The sequence below is a fragment of the Diorhabda sublineata genome, chromosome 4 (genome assembly GCF_026230105.1).
Source record: "Diorhabda sublineata isolate icDioSubl1.1 chromosome 4, icDioSubl1.1, whole genome shotgun sequence".
NCBI lineage: Eukaryota > Metazoa > Arthropoda > Insecta > Coleoptera > Chrysomelidae > Diorhabda > Diorhabda sublineata.
In genome coordinates, this window is record NC_079477.1 from 34,962,407 (window position 1) to 34,985,629 (window position 23,223).

At 32.9% G+C, this 23,223-nt stretch overlaps 2 protein-coding genes across 4 annotated transcripts in view; one reads left to right on the plus strand and one right to left on the minus strand.

Moving 5' to 3' along the window:
• LOC130442795 (EF-hand domain-containing protein D2 homolog) overlaps nucleotides 1-23,223 on the plus strand; it is a 57,666-nt gene that overhangs the window by 27,096 nt on the left and 7,347 nt on the right. Inside the window, exon 1 of one of the 2 annotated variants that reach the window (XM_056777152.1) lies at nucleotides 10,581-11,267. The exons of the other annotated variant lie outside the window; for it this stretch is intronic. Within the exon in view, the coding sequence (XP_056633130.1) occupies nucleotides 11,173-11,267 (95 nt within the window). The 5' untranslated portion in view covers nucleotides 10,581-11,172. Of the gene's footprint in view, nucleotides 1-10,580; nucleotides 11,268-23,223 lie in introns of those variants that run through there. 2 annotated transcript variants of the gene reach the window in all.
• On the minus strand, nucleotides 12,940-22,370 carry LOC130442788 (ero1-like protein). 2 transcript variants are annotated; one of them, XM_056777144.1, is made up of 7 exons: nucleotides 22,329-22,369; nucleotides 22,006-22,272; nucleotides 19,924-20,062; nucleotides 18,715-18,937; nucleotides 17,314-17,441; nucleotides 16,320-16,595; nucleotides 12,940-15,492 (listed from the first exon to the last, which is right to left on the minus strand). In XM_056777144.1, exons 2-7 carry the CDS (start codon nucleotides 22,225-22,227, stop codon nucleotides 15,071-15,073), a joined length of 1,410 nt encoding a protein of 469 aa, XP_056633122.1. In that variant the 5' UTR covers nucleotides 22,228-22,272; nucleotides 22,329-22,369; the 3' UTR covers nucleotides 12,940-15,070. The 2 variants fall into 2 exon arrangements, with proteins under 2 accessions (XP_056633122.1, XP_056633121.1); XM_056777143.1 differs by having other exon boundaries at nucleotides 12,946-15,492; nucleotides 21,229-22,272; nucleotides 22,329-22,370.

Consider the following 23,223-nt stretch of genomic DNA (forward strand, 5'->3'; position numbering starts at 1 on the left):
AAACGAAGTCTCTATCTTGAATAGAACCTGAGATATAGATCTTTGAATGTAGAAAAATTGCCAAAAACCTACAAAAATCCATAACTCCACATTGAATGTCCGCGCCTAGCTCCTCTCCAACTCAACCGATTTAAGTGTTCAAAAACTCAAAAGAAAGAGGATGTTTCAGCTAGTGTTCTTAAACCAAAACGAAGTCTCTATCTTGAATAGAACCTGAGATATAGATCTTTGAATGTAGAAAAATTGCCAAAAACCTACAAAAATCCATAACTCCACATTGAATGTCCGCGCCTAGCTCCTCTCCAACTCAACCGATTTATGTGTTCAAAAACTCAAAAGGAAGTAGGTGTTTCAGCTAGTGTTCTTAAACCAAAACGAAGTCTCTATCTTGAATAGAACCTGATATATTGAGGATAGAACGTGTGTATGCAAAAAACCTACAAAAATCCATAACTCCACATTGAATGTCCGCGCCTAGCTCCTCTCCAACTCAACCGATTTAAGTGTTCAAAAACTCAAAAGAAAGAGGATGTTTCAGCTAGTGTTCTTAAACCAAAACGAAGTCTCTATCTTGAATAGAACCAGATATATTGAGGATAGAACGTGTGTATGCCAAAAACCTACAAAAATCCATAACTCCACATTGAATGTCCGCGCCTAGCTCCTCTCCAACTCGACCGATTTAAGTGTTCAAAAACTCAAAAGAAAGAAGGTGTTTCAGCGAGTGTTCTTAAACCAAAACGAAGTCTCTATCTTGAATAGAACCAGATATATTGAGGATAGAACGTGTGTATGCCAAAAACCTACAAAAATCCATAACTCCACATTGAATGTCCGCGCCTAGCTCCTCTCCAACTCAACCGATTTAAGTGTTCAAAAACTCAAAAGATAGAAGGTGTTTCAGCGAGTGTTCTTAAACCAAAACGAAGTCTCTATCTTGAATAGAACCAGATATATTGAGGATAGAACGTGTGTATGCCAAAAACCTACAAAAATCCATAACTCCACATTGAATGTCCGCGCCTAGCTCCTCTCCAACTCGACCGATTTAAGTGTTCAAAAACTCAAAAGAAAGAAGGTGTTTCAGCGAGTGTTCTTAAACCAAAACGAAGTCTCTATCTTGAATAGAACCAGATATATTGAGGATAGAACGTGTGTATGCCAAAAACCTACAAAAATCCATAACTCCACATTGAATGTCCGCGCCTAGCTCCTCTCCAACTCGACCGATTTAAGTGTTCAAAAACTCAAAAGAAAGAAGATGTTTCAGCGAGTGTTCTTAAACCAAAACGAAGTCTCTATCTTGAATAGAACCAGATATATTGAGGATAGAACGTGTGTATGCCAAAAACCTACAAAAATCCATAACTCCACATTGAATGTCCGCGCCTAGCTCCTCTCCAACTCGACCGATTTAAGTGTTCAAAAACTCAAAAGAAAGAAGGTGTTTCAGCGAGTGTTCTTAAACCAAAACGAAGTCTCTATCTTGAATAGAACCAGATATATTGAGGATAGAACGTGTGTATGCCAAAAACCTACAAAAATCCATAACTCCACATTGAATGTCCGCGCCTAGCTCCTCTCCAACTCGACCGATTTAAGTGTTCAAAAACTCAAAAGAAAGTAGGTGTTTCAGGTAGTGTTCTTAAACAAAACGAAGTCTCTATCTTGAATAGAACCTGAGATATTGAGGATAGAACGTGTGTATGCCAAAAACCTACAAAAATCCATAACTCCACATTGAATGTCCGCGCCTAGCTCCTCTCTAACTGAACCGATTTAAGTGTTCAAAAACTCAAAAGAAAGAGGATGTTTCAGCGAGTGTTCTTAAACCAAAACGAAGTCTCTATCTTGAATAGAACCTGAGATATAGATCTTTGAATGTAGAAAAATTGCCAAAAACCTACAAAAATCCATAACTCCACATTGAATGTCCGCGCCTAGCTCCTCTCCAACTCAACCGATTTAAGTGTTCAAAAACTCAAAAGAAAGAGGATGTTTCAGCTAGTGTTCTTAAACCAAAACGAAGTCTCTATCTTGAATAGAACCTGAGATATAGATCTTTGAATGTAGAAAAATTGCCAAAAACCTACAAAAATCCATAACTCCACATTGAATGTCCGCGCCTAGCTCCTCTCTAACTGAACCGATTTAAGTGTTCAAAAACTCAAAAGAAAGAGGATGTTTCAGCAAGTGTTCTTAAACCAAAACGAAGTCTCTATCTTGAATAGAACCTGAGATATAGATCTTTGAATGTAGAAAAATTGCCAAAAACCTACAAAAATCCATAACTCCACATTGAATGTCCGCGCCTAGCTCCTCTCCAACTCAACCGATTTAAGTGTTCAAAAACTCAAAAGAAAGAGGATGTTTCAGCAAGTGTTCTTAAACCAAAACGAAGTCTCTATCTTGAATAGAACCTGAGATATAGATCTTTGAATGTAGAAAAATTGCCAAAAACCTACAAAAATCCATAACTCCACATTGAATGTCCGCGCCTAGCTCCTCTCCAACTCAACCGATTTATGTGTTCAAAAACTCAAAAGGAAGTAGGTGTTTCAGCTAGTGTTCTTAAACCAAAACGAAGTCTCTATCTTGAATAGAACCTGAGATATAGATCTTTGAATGTAGAAAAATTGCCAAAAACCTACAAAAATCCATAACTCCACATTGAATGTCCGCGCCTAGCTCCTCTCCAACTCAACCGATTTAAGTGTTCAAAAACTCAAAAGAAAGAGGATGTTTCAGCTAGTGTTCTTAAACCAAAACGAAGTCTCTATCTTGAATAGAACCTGAGATATAGATCTTTGAATGTAGAAAAATTGCCAAAAACCTACAAAAATCCATAACTCCACATTGAATGTCCGCGCCTAGCTCCTCTCCAACTCAACCGATTTATGTGTTCAAAAACTCAAAAGGAAGTAGGTGTTTCAGCTAGTGTTCTTAAACCAAAACGAAGTCTCTATCTTGAATAGAACCTGATATATTGAGGATAGAACGTGTGTATGCAAAAAACCTACAAAAATCCATAACTCCACATTGAATGTCCGCGCCTAGCTCCTCTCCAACTCAACCGATTTAAGTGTTCAAAAACTCAAAAGAAAGAGGATGTTTCAGCTAGTGTTCTTAAACCAAAACGAAGTCTCTATCTTGAATAGAACCAGATATATTGAGGATAGAACGTGTGTATGCCAAAAACCTACAAAAATCCATAACTCCACATTGAATGTCCGCGCCTAGCTCCTCTCCAACTCGACCGATTTAAGTGTTCAAAAACTCAAAAGAAAGAAGGTGTTTCAGCGAGTGTTCTTAAACCAAAACGAAGTCTCTATCTTGAATAGAACCAGATATATTGAGGATAGAACGTGTGTATGCCAAAAACCTACAAAAATCCATAACTCCACATTGAATGTCCGCGCCTAGCTCCTCTCCAACTCAACCGATTTAAGTGTTCAAAAACTCAAAAGAAAGAAGGTGTTTCAGCGAGTGTTCTTAAACCAAAACGAAGTCTCTATCTTGAATAGAACCAGATATATTGAGGATAGAACGTGTGTATGCCAAAAACCTACAAAAATCCATAACTCCACATTGAATGTCCGCGCCTAGCTCCTCTCCAACTCGACCGATTTAAGTGTTCAAAAACTCAAAAGAAAGAAGGTGTTTCAGCGAGTGTTCTTAAACCAAAACGAAGTCTCTATCTTGAATAGAACCAGATATATTGAGGATAGAACGTGTGTATGCCAAAAACCTACAAAAATCCATAACTCCACATTGAATGTCCGCGCCTAGCTCCTCTCCAACTCGACCGATTTAAGTGTTCAAAAACTCAAAAGAAAGAAGGTGTTTCAGCGAGTGTTCTTAAACCAAAACGAAGTCTCTATCTTGAATAGAACCAGATATATTGAGGATAGAACGTGTGTATGCCAAAAACCTACAAAAATCCATAACTCCACATTGAATGTCCGCGCCTAGCTCCTCTCCAACTCAACCGATTTAAGTGTTCAAAAACTCAAAAGAAAGAGGATGTTTCAGCTAGTGTTCTTAAACCAAAACGAAGTCTCTATCTTGAATAGAACCAGATATATTGAGGATAGAACGTGTGTATGCCAAAAACCTACAAAAATCCATAACTCCACATTGAATGTCCGCGCCTAGCTCCTCTCCAACTCGACCGATTTAAGTGTTCAAAAACTCAAAAGAAAGAAGGTGTTTCAGCGAGTGTTCTTAAACCAAAACGAAGTCTCTATCTTGAATAGAACCAGATATATTGAGGATAGAACGTGTGTATGCCAAAAACCTACAAAAATCCATAACTCCACATTGAATGTCCGCGCCTAGCTCCTCTCCAACTCAACCGATTTAAGTGTTCAAAAACTCAAAAGAAAGAAGGTGTTTCAGCGAGTGTTCTTAAACCAAAACGAAGTCTCTATCTTGAATAGAACCAGATATATTGAGGATAGAACGTGTGTATGCCAAAAACCTACAAAAATCCATAACTCCACATTGAATGTCCGCGCCTAGCTCCTCTCCAACTCGACCGATTTAAGTGTTCAAAAACTCAAAAGAAAGAAGGTGTTTCAGCGAGTGTTCTTAAACCAAAACGAAGTCTCTATCTTGAATAGAACCAGATATATTGAGGATAGAACGTGTGTATGCCAAAAACCTACAAAAATCCATAACTCCACATTGAATGTCCGCGCCTAGCTCCTCTCCAACTCGACCGATTTAAGTGTTCAAAAACTCAAAAGAAAGAAGGTGTTTCAGCGAGTGTTCTTAAACCAAAACGAAGTCTCTATCTTGAATAGAACCAGATATATTGAGGATAGAACGTGTGTATGCCAAAAACCTACAAAAATCCATAACTCCACATTGAATGTCCGCGCCTAGCTCCTCTCCAACTCGACCGATTTAAGTGTTCAAAAACTCAAAAGAAAGTAGGTGTTTCAGGTAGTGTTCTTAAACAAAACGAAGTCTCTATCTTGAATAGAACCTGAGATATTGAGGATAGAACGTGTGTATGCCAAAAACCTACAAAAATCCATAACTCCACATTGAATGTCCGCGCCTAGCTCCTCTCTAACTGAACCGATTTAAGTGTTCAAAAACTCAAAAGAAAGAGGATGTTTCAGCGAGTGTTCTTAAACCAAAACGAAGTCTCTATCTTGAATAGAACCTGAGATATAGATCTTTGAATGTAGAAAAATTGCCAAAAACCTACAAAAATCCATAACTCCACATTGAATGTCCGCGCCTAGCTCCTCTCCAACTCAACCGATTTAAGTGTTCAAAAACTCAAAAGAAAGAGGATGTTTCAGCTAGTGTTCTTAAACCAAAACGAAGTCTCTATCTTGAATAGAACCTGAGATATAGATCTTTGAATGTAGAAAAATTGCCAAAAACCTACAAAAATCCATAACTCCACATTGAATGTCCGCGCCTAGCTCCTCTCCAACTCAACCGATTTATGTGTTCAAAAACTCAAAAGGAAGTAGGTGTTTCAGCTAGTGTTCTTAAACCAAAACGAAGTCTCTATCTTGAATAGAACCTGATATATTGAGGATAGAACGTGTGTATGCAAAAAACCTACAAAAATCCATAACTCCACATTGAATGTCCGCGCCTAGCTCCTCTCCAACTCGACCGATTTAAGTGTTCAAAAACTCAAAAGAAAGAAGGTGTTTCAGCGAGTGTTCTTAAACCAAAACGAAGTCTCTATCTTGAATAGAACCAGATATATTGAGGATAGAACGTGTGTATGCCAAAAACCTACAAAAATCCATAACTCCACATTGAATGTCCGCGCCTAGCTCCTCTCCAACTCGACCGATTTAAGTGTTCAAAAACTCAAAAGAAAGAAGGTATTTCAGCGAGTGTTCTTAAACCAAAACGAAGTCTCTATCTTGAATAGAACCAGATATATTGAGGATAGAACGTGTGTATGCCAAAAACCTACAAAAATCCATAACTCCACATTGAATGTCCGCGCCTAGCTCCTCTCCAACTCGACCGATTTAAGTGTTCAAAAACTCAAAAGAAAGAAGGTGTTTCAGCGAGTGTTCTTAAACCAAAACGAAGTCTCTATCTTGAATAGAACCAGATATATTGAGGATAGAACGTGTGTATGCCAAAAACCTACAAAAATCCATAACTCCACATTGAATGTCCGCGCCTAGCTCCTCTCCAACTCGACCGATTTAAGTGTTCAAAAACTCAAAAGAAAGTAGGTGTTTCAGGTAGTGTTCTTAAACAAAACGAAGTCTCTATCTTGAATAGAACCTGAGATATTGAGGATAGAACGTGTGTATGCCAAAAACCTACAAAAATCCATAACTCCACATTGAATGTCCGCGCCTAGCTCCTCTCTAACTGAACCGATTTAAGTGTTCAAAAACTCAAAAGAAAGAGGATGTTTCAGCGAGTGTTCTTAAACCAAAACGAAGTCTCTATCTTGAATAGAACCTGAGATATAGATCTTTGAATGTAGAAAAATTGCCAAAAACCTACAAAAATCCATAACTCCACATTGAATGTCCGCGCCTAGCTCCTCTCCAACTCAACCGATTTAAGTGTTCAAAAACTCAAAAGAAAGAGGATGTTTCAGCTAGTGTTCTTAAACCAAAACGAAGTCTCTATCTTGAATAGAACCTGAGATATAGATCTTTGAATGTAGAAAAATTGCCAAAAACCTACAAAAATCCATAACTCCACATTGAATGTCCGCGCCTAGCTCCTCTCTAACTGAACCGATTTAAGTGTTCAAAAACTCAAAAGAAAGAGGATGTTTCAGCGAGTGTTCTTAAACCAAAACGAAGTCTCTATCTTGAATAGAACCTGAGATATAGATCTTTGAATGTAGAAAAATTGCCAAAAACCTACAAAAATCCATAACTCCACATTGAATGTCCGCGCCTAGCTCCTCTCCAACTCAACCGATTTATGTGTTCAAAAACTCAAAAGGAAGTAGGTGTTTCAGCTAGTGTTCTTAAACCAAAACGAAGTCTCTATCTTGAATAGAACCTGATATATTGAGGATAGAACGTGTGTATGCAAAAAACCTACAAAAATCCATAACTCCACATTGAATGTCCGCGCCTAGCTCCTCTCCAACTCGACCGATTTAAGTGTTCAAAAACTCAAAAGAAAGAAGGTGTTTCAGCGAGTGTTCTTAAACCAAAACGAAGTCTCTATCTTGAATAGAACCAGATATATTGAGGATAGAACGTGTGTATGCCAAAAACCTACAAAAATCCATAACTCCACATTGAATGTCCGCGCCTAGCTCCTCTCCAACTCGACCGATTTAAGTGTTCAAAAACTCAAAAGAAAGTAGGTGTTTCAGGTAGTGTTCTTAAACAAAACGAAGTCTCTATCTTGAATAGAACCTGAGATATTGAGGATAGAACGTGTGTATGCCAAAAACCTACAAAAATCCATAACTCCACATTGAATGTCCGCGCCTAGCTCCTCTCTAACTGAACCGATTTAAGTGTTCAAAAACTCAAAAGAAAGAGGATGTTTCAGCGAGTGTTCTTAAACCAAAACGAAGTCTCTATCTTGAATAGAACCTGAGATATAGATCTTTGAATGTAGAAAAATTGCCAAAAACCTACAAAAATCCATAACTCCACATTGAATGTCCGCGCCTAGCTCCTCTCCAACTCAACCGATTTAAGTGTTCAAAAACTCAAAAGAAAGAGGATGTTTCAGCGAGTGTTCTTAAACCAAAACGAAGTCTCTATCTTGAATAGAACCTGAGATATAGATCTTTGAATGTAGAAAAATTGCCAAAAACCTACAAAAATCCATAACTCCACATTGAATGTCCGCGCCTAGCTCCTCTCCAACTCAACCGATTTAAGTGTTCAAAAACTCAAAAGAAGAGGATGTTTCAGCTAGTGTTCTTAAACCAAAACGAAGTCTCTATCTTGAATAGAACCTGAGATATTGAGGATAGAACGTGTGTATGTGAAAAACTCCCATAAGTGATGTTCAGGGGGAAATCGCATTTGAGTATATCTTGAGAATGGTGAAAATTAGATGAAATCCGATGGTTGATGGCTGATCTGTGCATCAATACCTTTCATTGAAAAAAAAAAAAAAATTAAGCAAATTGGTTGGGTAGAACGCCTAAACGAATTCGGAATGGAAATCATCAATTTTTTCAATATATAAGATCTGTATCGGATACATTTTCGAAATATGGAATTTCAAAAAATTATTTCAGAAGTGAATAGTAGAAATCCTATATTTTCATACATTTTGATAAAATTTACGTCAATTTTTTATCAATTCAATTTAGTTGATGCCTGACAACCAGCAAAAGGTGTCAACCCACCTACATAAAAAAGTAGTTTTGTAAAAGTTGTTATAAAAAAAGAATATGTCCGTACCACATACGATTTCGTCATTAAAATCACACAGATTTTATTTTTTACTTAGAAAAAATATTCTTCTTCTTCTTCCTGCTGCGTATAGGCATCATTGCCTGTTTTTCTTCACGTCATTGCCTCTGCTCAGTCACCTGGGAGGTTGTCACTCCATCTTTTCCTAGGTCTTCCAATGCTTCTTTGTCCTGCTGGTGATTTGTCCCTTGATATTTTCACAATTCGTTCTTCCGTCATGCGGTCAATGTGCTCATTCCATTTTATCTTTCTATCCAGTACCCAGTCAGAAAAAATATTGTAGGTGTCAAATTTACTCCATGTTAAACATGCATTTTAAAAATTATCAGTTCTGTACAACGGATGGTGCCCCTTTTGTCTTCAACAATATTCATATTACTTAGATGCCATCTAGAGGCCACCTAATGCAAAAAAAAAACAGAAATCGAATCACAACTATGACATTGAAATTACTATGTTGTTTGTATTGATGAGTCAAGCCGATTACTTGTTTGATAAAACTATCCTTTTCCATTGCATCACACCATTTTTTCCGTAAATTTTTCCCCCTTCGGGATACTTAAAAACATTCCATTTGGGGCAGTAATTATGGCGTTGGCGCATTTTGGTGCAATACAATATTTATAATGATCCTTTGTCAATCCAAGCTACGACAAAAAATACAACTAATAGTCCAGTCAAATAAGACTTCGAAGGTTACAAAATTCTCAGTAGGATAATCGATTCAAGGTAAATATTGCCAAAAATAGACATAATCAAAGTTACTTTTTATGTGCTGTGAAAACCATTTGTAGACTATAATTTTTTTGTCCTCATTTCAAAAAATTGTACAATATATATATATATATATATATACCGGGTGTCCCAATAACTCGGCCGTATCTCGGGAACCGTTAATAGTACATCTTCGGGGAAAAAAAATTTATAACAAAAGTGACCTCGAGAAAAACCGTGAAATTATTTACAGAGTTGTAGATCCACCGTGGTCAGACGAAGCTACATTTAGTACGATTAATCGGCATAATATGCACTATTGGTCACAGAATAATCCACGATGGATGGATGAAGTTCTAATGCTTATCCTGATAGGTGGATAGGATGTGGAGGCCTATTTTTTTGGCCAGCCAGGTCGCCAGACTTAACCGTCTTAAATTTCTATCTCTGGAGCAGGATTAAAGACCTTGTTAAAGCAATTAGACCCACTACTAGAGATCACATGATCGAGAGAATACGAAACGACATTCAGAGTATTTCGAGAGCAGAAATTGAGACTGCTGCTCAATCTACTCAGTACTTAATGAACAATTTTATGCTATATATGATGATAAGTCCTTAACCGCTGCATAATTCCTTCAACGTGAATCCTAACCCTTGCAACACTGTATGTCTGTCGAGTTTCTTCACTTTTATTCTCTAGAAAAGGTGGCACAACCATTTGCACTTTCTTGCCACTTGCCTCAATCGCTGTTCTAATTTCTGGAAAACCTTTGTCGGCCAAAACAATGCCACCATCTTCCAGCTACGTCAGATCTTAAGGATATAAAACCTCCAGGAGTTATGCCAATTGGAACTTTGGCCGTGAAATTATTTTTGTATTGTGAGTACGTAAAAACACGATTATCAACACTTGTAGGGATATCACAGTAGAAACTTGACCTGTTGAAGCGTACCTAGTATAGGAACCCGAACTCATAATTGTCCTCACGATGAATACGAAGAATTTAAAAAATTCACACCAGCAAACTTCAAAAAAACAAAACCCCTATAAAATGATTCATTTGTTATTGTAGATTTCCACTTTATGTGACAGATAAGTTAAAAATTGAATGACTACCCCCCATATTATTATCCCCGTGGAATTTCAGAAAGATTCTAAACTATAAATACCCTGTGAAGTTATGCGTATAAATTAAATGTGTATATCAATTAGCAGCGTGTGGTAAACACGTGTTTTATTGAGTGTGATGTCAGATTCCGAGTAATGAATAGTTTCTTCGTAAAGTTAACGCCATATGTTTATATAGTTCTATGTATGGCGTTAAGAAATAAAACATAACATTGATAACCTTAGACAAACATAACAGGTCCGAACTGCCGTGAAAACTTACTCGATGATTTTTCATATGTAGAGTGTGGTATATGACCATAAATCTCTCGAAAACTGAACTACACAACTCAACAATATCGTTACATGGTACACAAATGTTTTCGAAGTACGTATAATTGGACCAATCAGATATTTGCAATTTTTAGTTTTTGTTTAACAGCCACTGATTTGAAAAATATAATCTTTTTCTAGTTTGGAAATTTGGCAACACTGATATTGCACATTTTTAATGGTGAACGTACCCAGAACTTGTTGTATGAGTGCTACTTGAGTTGTTCTCTTGAAACATTAATCTTTGTCAAAAAACGGAATTAAATCGCGCACATTTTCGTGCGATTTTCGACGTAGATTTAACCAACATCAGTGTGCCGATAAATCTGGTGATAAAGCACCATTTCGAACCACCGTGTTTCGCTGGTTTTCCGAATTCACTCGAGGTCACCGTTCGCTACCGAATGATTTTCGTGAAGGTCGTCCAAAAGCGGCTGTTGTACCAGAAAACGACAAACATAACCAAATATTGCAAGATCGTCATGTGGCATATGAAGACACACTTGGGCATTAATTCCACTCAATATTGCATGAACGTTTGGTTGTCAAAAAGATTTGTTCAGTTGGATACTGAATAATTTGATAATCGATCAAAAAAGCTCGTGTCGATTGATGCAAAGAAATGCTGAAAACATTTCGAAAGACGTGTGTGTGTGTATAAGATCGTGTATGCTTCTACGACTGATTGCGACGCCAGGCAGAATCAGGTAACAGCCAATTGCTCAAGAAATATTTAACCAATCGACAGCCGCGACAATTATTTTTGTTGGTATTATTATTAAAATTTTTTAAAATGAATATAATTATAAAATTATTAAAAATGGAATGAGTATTATTTTTTTTTTGTAATTTGGGTGTACGAAATTGATTTGGATAGACTTGGGATGAGTCAAATTTTAACCGAATACTTTTGTGTGCTCTGTGAATATAGAACCAATATCTGAAATTTCGAATTTCCCCATATTTATTTTGGTTAAGCTGTTCTTCTTAGTTTCTATTATCATTGTCCATCGTCAGTTTTTTTATCAAAATTTCCACTTAGATACCTTATTAAAACGACAGTCCATAAACTCATTAAACTCAAAATTGCAATAATTTTATAGAGTTGAATGAACAAAATTAATTTCGCAAGCGAATTAACTATAATTCATTGATTGAACTAAATTCATTAAAAAGTTATTTACAACATTCGTATTTATAATAAAATAAATGCTGACAAAGAAAAAAAACAAACAAAACAAAAAAACACAACTATTTTTATGAATCAAAATTAACGAATCATCTTTATTGAGACAATTTAACTTTATATATTTAAAACATAAGTTTATGCAGCTTGAACTTCTACAGATCTTAAACTTTTCTTCAATGAAAAAAAAACAGATAGAAGATTCATAACGGAAATCGCTCAGAAATTTATCTCTCAATTCAGAAATTCAATAAAAAAACAAAACTCAGTATCAGTATTAAATTGGCTCGTTTACAAGGGCAAACTTCAGTCGAACATGGTGATTTCCCAGAGCAAGAACAAAAATACTTTTGTGCAAGTTCCATAGTGTTGATGCCTTCGTAATAGTTCGAGGATATCGAATCATTTTCTACTATCCACCAATTCACAAAATAGAGCTATAAATTTTACTTAAATTATTTAGATATTTTTTATCATTTACCTTAATAGAACCTTAACATATAGTGATGTTAAGGTTCTGTTCTGTTCCTTATTAATTATCATAGGTTTGTTTATCCTTCATTTAAATTTATTTATAATTTTCTCAGGATAATTACTTTCTCGGTTTTCTTTAATAGCTATGCTTCTAAATTCAGGACTCGATAGTTGGATTGCACTATCATCCAAACTAATAATTACTCATCTCTTTTGTGATATTGAACAAACATATTTTCTTAATGTTTTTGAATTGAATAAAACAAATATTGAGAGATATGAGGCAACATCTGAGTGTTTATAAACATTTTTATTTGTCAGCGATTGCCTCCACAGGATGTTCTGAAGAAATGCTTACTTTTAATTCTTTTTATTTACTCCTGTAAACAAAAAATGAAGTAACCAAGGAGGGTATCTGAAATATTTTTTCCTGAGGATTCAAGTTATAATTTCAAAAAAAAAGCTAAATTCAGTCAAAGACCTTAATTGAAAATAAACTAGGGTTATGTTTTATGATGACTATTTGTATTGCTTTAACACATATTATGTGGCAACTGTTTATATTCATTTGAGATTCATTGTAATCAAACCCACTGATTTGAAGACGTTAAATTTTATATACAAATTTTAGAACTCCTTTTATCTGCATGTAAGTTTTTTCAAGTATATTTCAGAGGCCATAAATAAAGGAAAAGTTATGGAAGATACAAATAATAGAATATTATATAACAATCTTGTATTGACAAATTTGTAAGTACAAAATTACAGTACAGTACATAATTTTAATAAATTAGTAAATTATACAATTTATATTTCCATTAAGAATAATATGAAATAACAGATATAAATAAAATCACTGGGATGATAAAAAAGTTAATATTTTTAGATTTACAAATGAGAAGTAAACTTATTATTAGCTTGATATTGTACAAAAAACAAATCCAAAACAATGTTGGATCTTTTAGACAATGACTGAAGCAAAATAACATTTCTAGAAATCAGGTGATGGGTAAATCAACATTATGATAAATATTACCCTATAAGGCCATTATCAGGCTTTATGAAAGGTGCGAGCAATGAGTATCAAAAATCAGAGAGCCTCGTCCTCGATAAGCATATCTCATCATGAATCCTCTCAGTGTAGAAATTATAAAGAACCACGAGGCTGTTCAAAAAGAAAGTCCAGGTACAGAGATAGTTTGAAAACCACCACGGGAAATTGGTATTTAGGGCTTGTACCAAAAACTCATTATTACTAGACTTGTACCTGAACACCTTACATACAATTAAAAGATACATGAAAATGATCCGGAAAGAAATTACTCGGAATATTGTGATGGTAGTCAAACGGTTATTGAAGTACTGAGCCTCTATGTTATTGATTCAAAGCTGATATTAATAATCTGATAAAAGGGAAAAAATGTCTGGGTTTCTGGTCATACAGGAAACCAATATATTAACAACAAAAGGAATACAAATACCTTTCATTTGCGCCTTTCTGTGGAGAAGAAGAATGACTAAGAAACAGTTTTGGAAGTAGAAAGAATTTGAAAGAAAGAAGTAACATCTCCTCACTGACTTTCTTATAGCAAGTACTTGACGAGAGAAAATCTAACAAGAACTGACGAATACAGATTCAGCATAGATCTAAGCTTCAAAATTACGGTATTATACACATTTCAATATATACAAAATAATGCTGTAGTTCAGTTCAAATAAATCTTATAATCGAAAAAAGTTAATATTATATAAAGCTTATTTCAATAATGTTCTTGTATGACACTTTCAGTTTATTACAAATGTATACCTTAAACTACAACGGTCTGAATGACGCACTGAAACTGGATATAGATCTGCTCGATAAATGTTGAAGTGAATTACAAAACTCCCATCATAACTATGCAACTGGGAATATGAAAATTATCACAAACCATTGTAGCATGGATATTCCTCCACCAATTATTTGAGGGGAGAGAAAGAGATAGACATTCTTAGTTTCTTTGTGCTTTGGATGATGCAGGGCTAAATTTTAGTGGTCATTTCTGGAAACTTGATAAATAGAAATGTGCGAAGTTACCAATGAATGTTTTCTCACAAACTGTTGTGTATATCTTTATCAGAAGTGGCAGGGTCCGCTCCCAGTATAAACTCCCAACAATTAAGAAGTGCTGTAGCCAATAAGTTCAAAATTTTACTTAAAATACCTTCAACATTTGAAGAAAATGTCCCTACATCAAAAAGGTGAGCCATCCAGGGGAAGAAAAGTGGTCGCAAAACATATGTCTGACAGTGTATATGTGTATATTCAATTTCACCAACAGTTCCAGAAAATTGACCTTTGATAGTTATTCTTAACTACTTATTTGTTGTTATTTAATCAGTTTGTGGGATCACTGTTCTCAGTCAATAGTCGTTACATGACAAAATTATGTATTCAGTAGCTAAGGGTTATAATATATTTGTTTGGAACCCAGACATCAACTTTCTGTCACACTAATACAATATATTGATAAAATTTAGTTCTAACCAAAGTTTTTTTAGAACTTATACATCAAATAATGAATATTTAATTGGAAATATTTGGTGATAACAATATCAACAGATAAATAAGTTTTACTTAAACATATTTATTAATAATAGAAAATAGATGCAGATGTAATTTAAAATTTTAAAAAATCAATTTAAAATTTTTCTGTTAATATACAGTAGTCTTGACATAATTGTTGAAAGTTGAGTAATTTCATCCTTTTAAGTAAAAATTGTCGAAATGGTTATGTCAACATTGATTTCAACTAAAAAGTAGATATAAAATAATGAATAATATTATGAAATATTAATTTTCTCTATACATCACATGCGCTCTCTCATCATTTGTCTAAAATCGTCTAATTTGTACAGACTATTTGACAATCTACCAAACGCATTAACTAATGATACAATTTCATTCCTTTGCAATTGAAATTCTTTTTTGTTGTGTGAATCTAATGTTTCAAATTGCGTTATACCATCAAATTTTCCACTGAAGAGTATTTTTAAAGCTGTGCCCAGACCTTGAGTTTGGAGCTTTCCCCATAAACGACATTTGTCGCATCCCACGCAGTCCATGATTCTTGTTATATTCCTAAAGTGTTGTTTAAATTCGTATTTGAGTTTATCTGCTTGTTCGCTATTTCTAAACATAGATGTTTCATCGAAATGGTCCGGAAATGATCTGATGATATGCAGAAGATCTTTCATAGCCATTTGTGTATCCCAGTCATTGGAATCATTACCTAAAATATACAGAAAATTAGTACATGTTGAAAATAAGATCAAATGATATAATGACTATAATTAATTTTTTTTTAATTGACACCGGTTCTCAAGATTTTCTTAATATTGATACCTAGTCTCTAATAGTTGAAAACATGCATTTTTCATGGAAAAATTCATAAACTTATAAACAACAAAGAGTTTGAAGCAAATGAATTTAATGAAACTTTAGTTGTTGAGAATTTTATATGAAATATGAAAGCTAAGGAAAATTCTAAAAGTAGAGTCAAAATTTTGGCAATTTAGGAAATTGGAATGAAGGACAAATTCCACCGATATATAAAAACTATAACGATATAAATGACATGGCATCACCATATGAAGGTTCGCTAGTGCTGGAGCTCACGAAGAGATTTTCTGAGAGAAATACCTTAGAAAAGCTCTAGCAAAACGCTTTTATTATTAAGTGCTTTTATTTTCCATAACCAATTTAAAGCATAGAAAATTGAAAAGTACATAAGTTTCTGTAAAATGAGGTACTACTAGTAAGGTTTCTTATGGGTCTTGTTGATTCAATTGAGTAGCTAGTTTTCCAGTTATTTTAATGTACTTGGTGCAAGCTTATCTTCTTCAGATTTAGAGAACTGGAATCAATTCAAAAAAAAGGACAAGGAATCAGTATCATATTTATTCAAATTGACATTGAAACCCTAAGACCACACAAATAAATTCATTTCAAGATCAATACTGTGAATTTACTCAAATTTAATAAAATAATTCACCATATTCTGTGAACACACATCGTATCTTATCTGTTTCATAAATATTAAATATCTTGTAAACTCACCAGTATAATATTCTTCATTTTCTAAATAGGGTGCTGCTTTGGCAAGCGCTCTTAATTCAACTAAATAAATAAAATATAAGTTTCTCAACCAATTTGGACCTTCTCCGTTGGTAGTTTCAGGAGAAAACCTTTTTAGGAATTCTTCCAGATTTGGTCCCCACTTTTCCTCATCTTTTCCGAGAACAAACCCGTTGTTTTTTGATAACAAATAAATAGCAGACAAATGAGTGTTGATGCTGGCGTGCAGACCGGAAATTGATCTATAGAAGACTCGTTCTAATATAAAATAAATTTGATTAATTTAATTCAATTTTTAATAGTTATTAATTGTGATAATAGTATTTTAAAATCGAGATAGAACCATTACGTTGTTGTTTTATATACTTAAAATATTTACAAAATAACCTTTCATCACTTTTATATGACTTATACACTTGAAGAAATATGTGGTTCATACGCAAAGGTCCTACTTTCTCATTAGTTACAAAAATTAATCAATTACATTGTCTCCATTAAATCGTGCATTAAAAATTCACCAACAAGAAGTTTCAGGAGAATGGAGAATCTAGAATAGAATTTTTGGTAAATTCTTACTGGACTTATTCCAAAAAGTTCCTTCGGAACTTTCATCTAATGAATTTACGGATCTGAGTAAAAGTATGAAGACAAAAGCATCTAAATACAGAATTTGTACATGATCTCAAAATACAACACAATAGTTAATTGGAGCTGATAGCAATTCTGATAGGAGATTTTTTTTTTAGTAGAGAACAGCCACTGATAAGAAGAATTTAATCAATAAATAATAGCTGCTTGATACATTATTAAATGCCTTGAAATTGTAAGTTCAAACACCAAAAAAGTTTTTATAAAGTCGAAAAATAATGATTTATATTGATATATATACAAAATTTTATCAATATATGATGAGCAATAATAAGTTAGATGAAACTATGTTTATACAGGATACTAAATGTTCAATTAAAATATTTACCTTCTAAACAAAGTTCATTTAATTTGTTGCTCTGGATGTATGGATTAAAATTAAATGATTTCTTCGGCCTGAAACAGTTTTCAAGATAAATACTTTTCCATACTCTATGAGCCGAGGGTCCAGCATATCTACAATATAAATAGAGCTTCATTAGTACATTACTGATCCCATAAAATTTCGGAACAAACAAATAAGTCGAAGAAGCGGTTGTAGTATCATATAATGTCTCTAGACAGAAACTATGTTTAGATTCAAAATGAACAATTTGGATTTGTTGGTTTGAAAGTCACTTTTCCAGTCTACTACCCAACAGGGGACTTACATGGTTTGAGAAAAAAAGTTTTCGATAGTTTATATAAAACTTTTATTATAATTTTTTTAATTCTTTGATCAATATTTATAAAGAAAAAAAATTACTGAAAATTCAAAAATTATATTATTATAAATCTTAATCCGGTCCTGATCAACTATCAGCTGATTGCGGATCCTAACCTTGAACGAAATTTTTATCACAGTTTCTGAACGAAATTTGAAACTTGATCTACAAACACCTTCAATTTTTATTACTTTTTTGTTCATCCATTTTTCCATGAAACTTTTTCATTTGTGTAATAGATTCCAAATTGTTAATAAGCGATTATCAAAGATTTACCCACTCATACAGATTTTAGATTAAGCTATTTTTATATTGAAATTCCAAAATGTATGAACAGCTCAGCCTATCCATTATGGAGTTCGCAAGAATCAATCATATGTAACCATATGAGGGGAGTTAATAATATTTTCAATTTAAAAACAACAACCGTGAGCTGATCACCATTACCCTCTTATTCACCAGTTTTTAGAGGGGTGCAAATAGCAAATTTGGCATTATTAGATGGTACAAATTAAAATAAAGCTATTTAGTCCTTTTTTCCAAGAAGTATTTTTCTGGTATTGTAAATAAAAAAGTAGCTAGATTTTTCTATAAAATTAGTCATTATCAGCCAGGATTTTTCTGGTTATATACTAAGGTACAAAGGATCCTGTCATATAATAGTAACCCGATTACTTCGATTGGTTTCCAAACAACATTGGACGTGAACTGGATTATTTTCCACACATTCAGATAATGATTGGGTTAATCCGATCACAGTTCGCAAAAAAAAACTACAGATTGTAGAGGACAGATGATATAAAATTAATAAAAGTATATAAAGAGGCTATTGGTCAAGTTATACTTTTTTCCCATATAATTCCACTATTGGTTACATGCCTATGTAGTTATGAAATAATCTGGAGTGTTCTTATGGGCACTATAATGTCCTGTCCAAAAAATGTTTGTATTTCATATATTCAAGGCACATTCGATTAAACATTTTCTTTTCCAAGTTAAGCACTATACTCGAAGACTTCACTTACCCTGTATACCTCTCCGGATTAAGTAGTAAATCCACATATTCAGCATTTTCATCATCATCATCAATATCACAAAAGTTGTCTAGAGCATCATCATGTGCCTCCCACATTTGCAAGTCTTTTTGTAGTTTTTCAGAAATGGTCTTATTCAAATAATCCAAATCGTTGTGATGTGTTGCGCAGTCTTCATTTACCATTTTTGAATATTTTCTTTTGGGTTGGGGATCTGAAATATTTTTCAATACTTGACATTGAATCATAGATTTTATGAGAATTTTTACTTTATGAAAAAAGGCATAAAACAGAATAATTTCTATTTCATGAAAAAAAAGGCATAAATCAAGAAGGAATTTCACGAACCTCACTATTCATTTTTGTTTGTGAATTAGATAGTAAAAAAAGTTGATGTAAAAGGTACAGTTATAGGTTACAAAAATTTACAGCCTTTTCTATCCGATTCTGGTTTCCTCTTGCTATCTGTAGCACTATTTTGGTATCTGATCTTTATATAGACATGTCCCAACCGCCATATAATTTTTTTTCTCTAATAACATACTTATTTTAGGTTTATAGATCTCCAATTTTCGATTAGGTCTTATTAAGTCCTGTTCGGTACATCTTCCTCTGTAGATTCCTCTTAGTACCCTTCTGCCCCATATGTCTTCATGTTTAATATTTACTTGACAAATAAAAATATTGTCATAAATTTTCCTTCCATAAAGTTGTTTAAGGCATTTATTGTTGTATAATGTGTAGTTCCTCAATATAAATTTATATCATAAAACTTGGCCACAAGCACCGCTGATGTTCAACAATAAGGAAGCAAAAAAATGCGATTACATTAAAAACAAAAAAGAGTCTTGAAAATCATGATAGAATACTGCAAAGTGGAAATGACAGAGTAGGTATCGTAAAGAGCTTCTTTTCAAATGTATGCTATATTTCCTCACGATTGTACGAAACAAAAACCATTGATGATTCAGAGCGCAGCTTGGAGCTGTTTAGATACATTCACAAATACATTTTGTGTCATTCTGAGCATGGATGAAACTTGTATCTTGAATTGATTATGAACTTTGTGTTTTGAGCTATAGAAAGTCATATTTCCAACAGATTATTTTGTGGCGAAAGTAAAATTGTTCTATAAAAAATGTTGGAAAAATGTTGTATCATTACTAGTGATGAGTAAGGTATTATATTATTATTACTTACCTACATGTACTACTTTTGGTTGCGTATCTCCTTTGAGTCCTTCAGGAATCTCCTCAGGTGGGCAAGGTTTCACATGGCAGTCTTTCATTGCACATCTACTATCGTCTAACCAAAATGGACATGGCCTTTTTAAATTCACCTAAAAATATAATTACATCATTGAAGTATATTTGGAGTACAAAATTATTTCTTATTAAGAAATTGATAAACCTCTTCTTTCGAACCCTTTTCAGACATCAGATTAGGTATCTTCACTTCCACCCATTCTTTATATTCTTTTCTATTTATATTATAATAATTCTGTAAATTCCTCAATTACAGAAACTGGAAAATAAACAGGAACAAAATATTGCCAAAAATAACATGCAGTCTTAGGTGGGTCAAAAAAACTTTTTTTTAAACAAGTGACAAGAAAAAATGGGTTGCTAAACACCTTAAAATATTTCTCGCCAAATATGAGCTCTTAATATTGATAGGATGATCCTTGCATTCCTTTTTTTCTTTTTTTTTTCAGTCAAATCGAACAAAATTCGATGCTCTAAAAAAAGGTATTTGATATTTTTTCTGTTAACCTCACAATTTGATTTTTGTTTATGAATTTTATAACTGGACAATAAATGACTATTATAAAATTTTGGAGGGCATTAACTCCTAGTATTCATGTTTTAGCGCTGTCACTTGTACTGATATTAAGAGTTTTTATTAAGTAATCATCAAATTTCAATTCAATTTATGAATTTCATAGAAATTTAATTTTTTGTTATTAATGCAAGAATATAAAAATTATAAACTCAATTGTAAATTGAAATAAGAAACCTTTTTATAACTATTTGGATATTTTATTCTTTAAAACTGAAACATAAAATATATTTATAATGAAAACTGCTTATTTATTCATAAAGAATTAACTAAGCAGTAAATATATCAGACACCTTTTGGTTTATGAGCTAAAATTCCCAGGAAATTCTACATAAACATTTTTCTATACATTCAATTAGAGAGAAGAGAAAAAAAAAAGAAAAACTTTGATGGGGTGGATATTCCTATTAAACTTAAGAGATCATATTTGGTGAGAATTATTTGAATCTAGCAGTTCAGGAAGACCAAAAGTTGCGACAACCAACAATAATGTAAGAAAAAATTAATTGATATAGAGCTTTCCTTCCATGTATTGTGAAAGGGTGATGATTTACCCTGCATGTGATTTACTGATGTAAACAAATTGATTCCAACAATAGAATGTATTTATTTTGACATGAAAATAAATAAAAGTGTAAATGTTGTCTACACCTTCCTACTACTCACCTCATAAAATCTGAAGAAATCTTTACTAAGAAGTTTTCTCAAGGTAGGATACAATTCAATACTATTAAAGTTATGTACATTTTCAATTTTTGACTGACATTCTTCTACTTTTTCTAATATATTCCAATGAAAAGTATTTCCGTTTTTTGCTTGAACACAATGTACACAACAATTGTGAAAAATAATGGCATTTATAAATATATAAAAAATGAAACGAACTGTAACAACCATTGTTGAAGAATGATAAAAATGTTAAATGTACCAGACACACATATACATAGAAACTAATTAAGATAATATCAGTGTCAATCTAGGAAAGAATTAATGACAAAAAATTGTGATTGAAAACCAGTAAAAACGTTGGTGTTTTGAATAAATAATTGACATAGAATTGTATGAAAGTATTCTCAATTTTTCAAATATTACAAAAGTTGCCAATTTTTCACAATGACATAGATATTTTCACACTTAACACTTAAAATCCTCATTTTTGACCAACTTTCAGTTTTTTTATTCATTTTATATGACTTAAATATATTGTTTTTATTGTATACTAAAAGGTTACAAGTGATTTTTTGAATTTTCAATATTCAATAGTGAGATATCTTATTTACTTACTTAACATAATGCATAATTTATATATTCATACCCTTCAATAAGAATAGTAAGTGCCGTTTACATGAAAATAATTAGTAGGCATGACATACATTATCTTTTTTGGGTTATGAGTGTAACATACTTTCTCCAAAATTACATTTAAATAGCTTAAAAGGTTACCTTATACAATCTGAAATAGTCTTTTAGAAGTAAACTTTTCAGCCTGGGGTAGATTTTAACATTATTAAAATGATCCACTGTATCAATGTTACATGTACATTCATCAATGTTACCGGATAATTGACAAAAACATTCATCATGATTATCAACATTGAAGTATGCTATGCACTGATTCAACACTAAAGTACTAATAATTACTCTATATACACTATTCATCACCATTATTTATTATCATCGCGACTAAGCTCTCAGTAAATTACTTCGATTCTAAAACAGAGGTAATCAACATAACAATACTTCATATATTTACTGCTATAAAGTACACGTATGATCAGCTGTGAAGTGTCAAGTTCAACTTTGTACTCTGACGCGATTTAGTAAGCCGGATATTCTATCCATCGTTCTGTTTATCTATTTATTCGACGTTGCCGGATGTAAATTGAATACTTGAAAACATCTTTTTTTGATTTAGTTTGTAAATTATACAACTTGAAGAAAAGTCGACTTTTATGTCTAAATTATCAAATAACTGAAGCTTTAAACGCTTATCTCAACTAGAAAATAATAAATTAATTATATTTCATACAGCGGTTTCATAAAGTTACCTGAAAATATTAACTTGAATTGTTTTCAAATAATTCAGGCGATCTAAATAATTAGATTAGAAGTATACAGGGTTCACACTTATCTCCAATTAACCTGTTGTCATATTTTTTTAAAATAGTACGACTCATGTATATTTTCCGTTCTTCATAATCTATTAACTTTCTAATAGTGGTTTGAATATAATATAAAAAATGTCTGTCAAAAAATTATAATATAATAATTATGCTTAAAATATTAGTTAATTGGAAGAACTTTCAATGAAAACTTTTTTTGAAAACAAATCGAAATTTTGCCTAGTTACATTATCTAATGTAATACCACTATTTCGAAGCCGTTGATTGTTTTCAAAATAATGTAATTTGGTAACTTGACAACGGTGTTATAGGAATCGAAATAACTGATTGTTTTTTGTACATTTCAATTGAATTCAAGATGTTATCCAATTGCTATCTGTACAACACTGATAGAAACTCATTTTTTACCTATATGAGAATGTGGGCCAATTTCTCTTTTAAAATGAGTGTACATGTGGTCAGCTGAATAAGCATAATTGACGTGGACCAATAATAAGGAATGGATAAATGTTTTAAATGATTATTTTCGCAAATTTAT

Excerpts from the sequence above, each read along its gene's own strand:
- LOC130442788 (XM_056777143.1), bottom strand. The coding sequence starts at position 21,459 with ATGGTTGTTACAGTTCGTTTCATTTTTTATATATTTATAAATGCCATT. Across the intron at positions 18,938-19,923 it reads ACCAAAAGTAGTACATGTAG|ATCCCCAACCCAAAAGAAAA; the intron begins GTAAGTAATAAT and ends AAAATATTTCAG. Across the intron at positions 17,442-18,714 it reads AATCCGGAGAGGTATACAGG|ATATGCTGGACCCTCGGCTC; the intron begins GTAAGTGAAGTC and ends TTTATATTGTAG.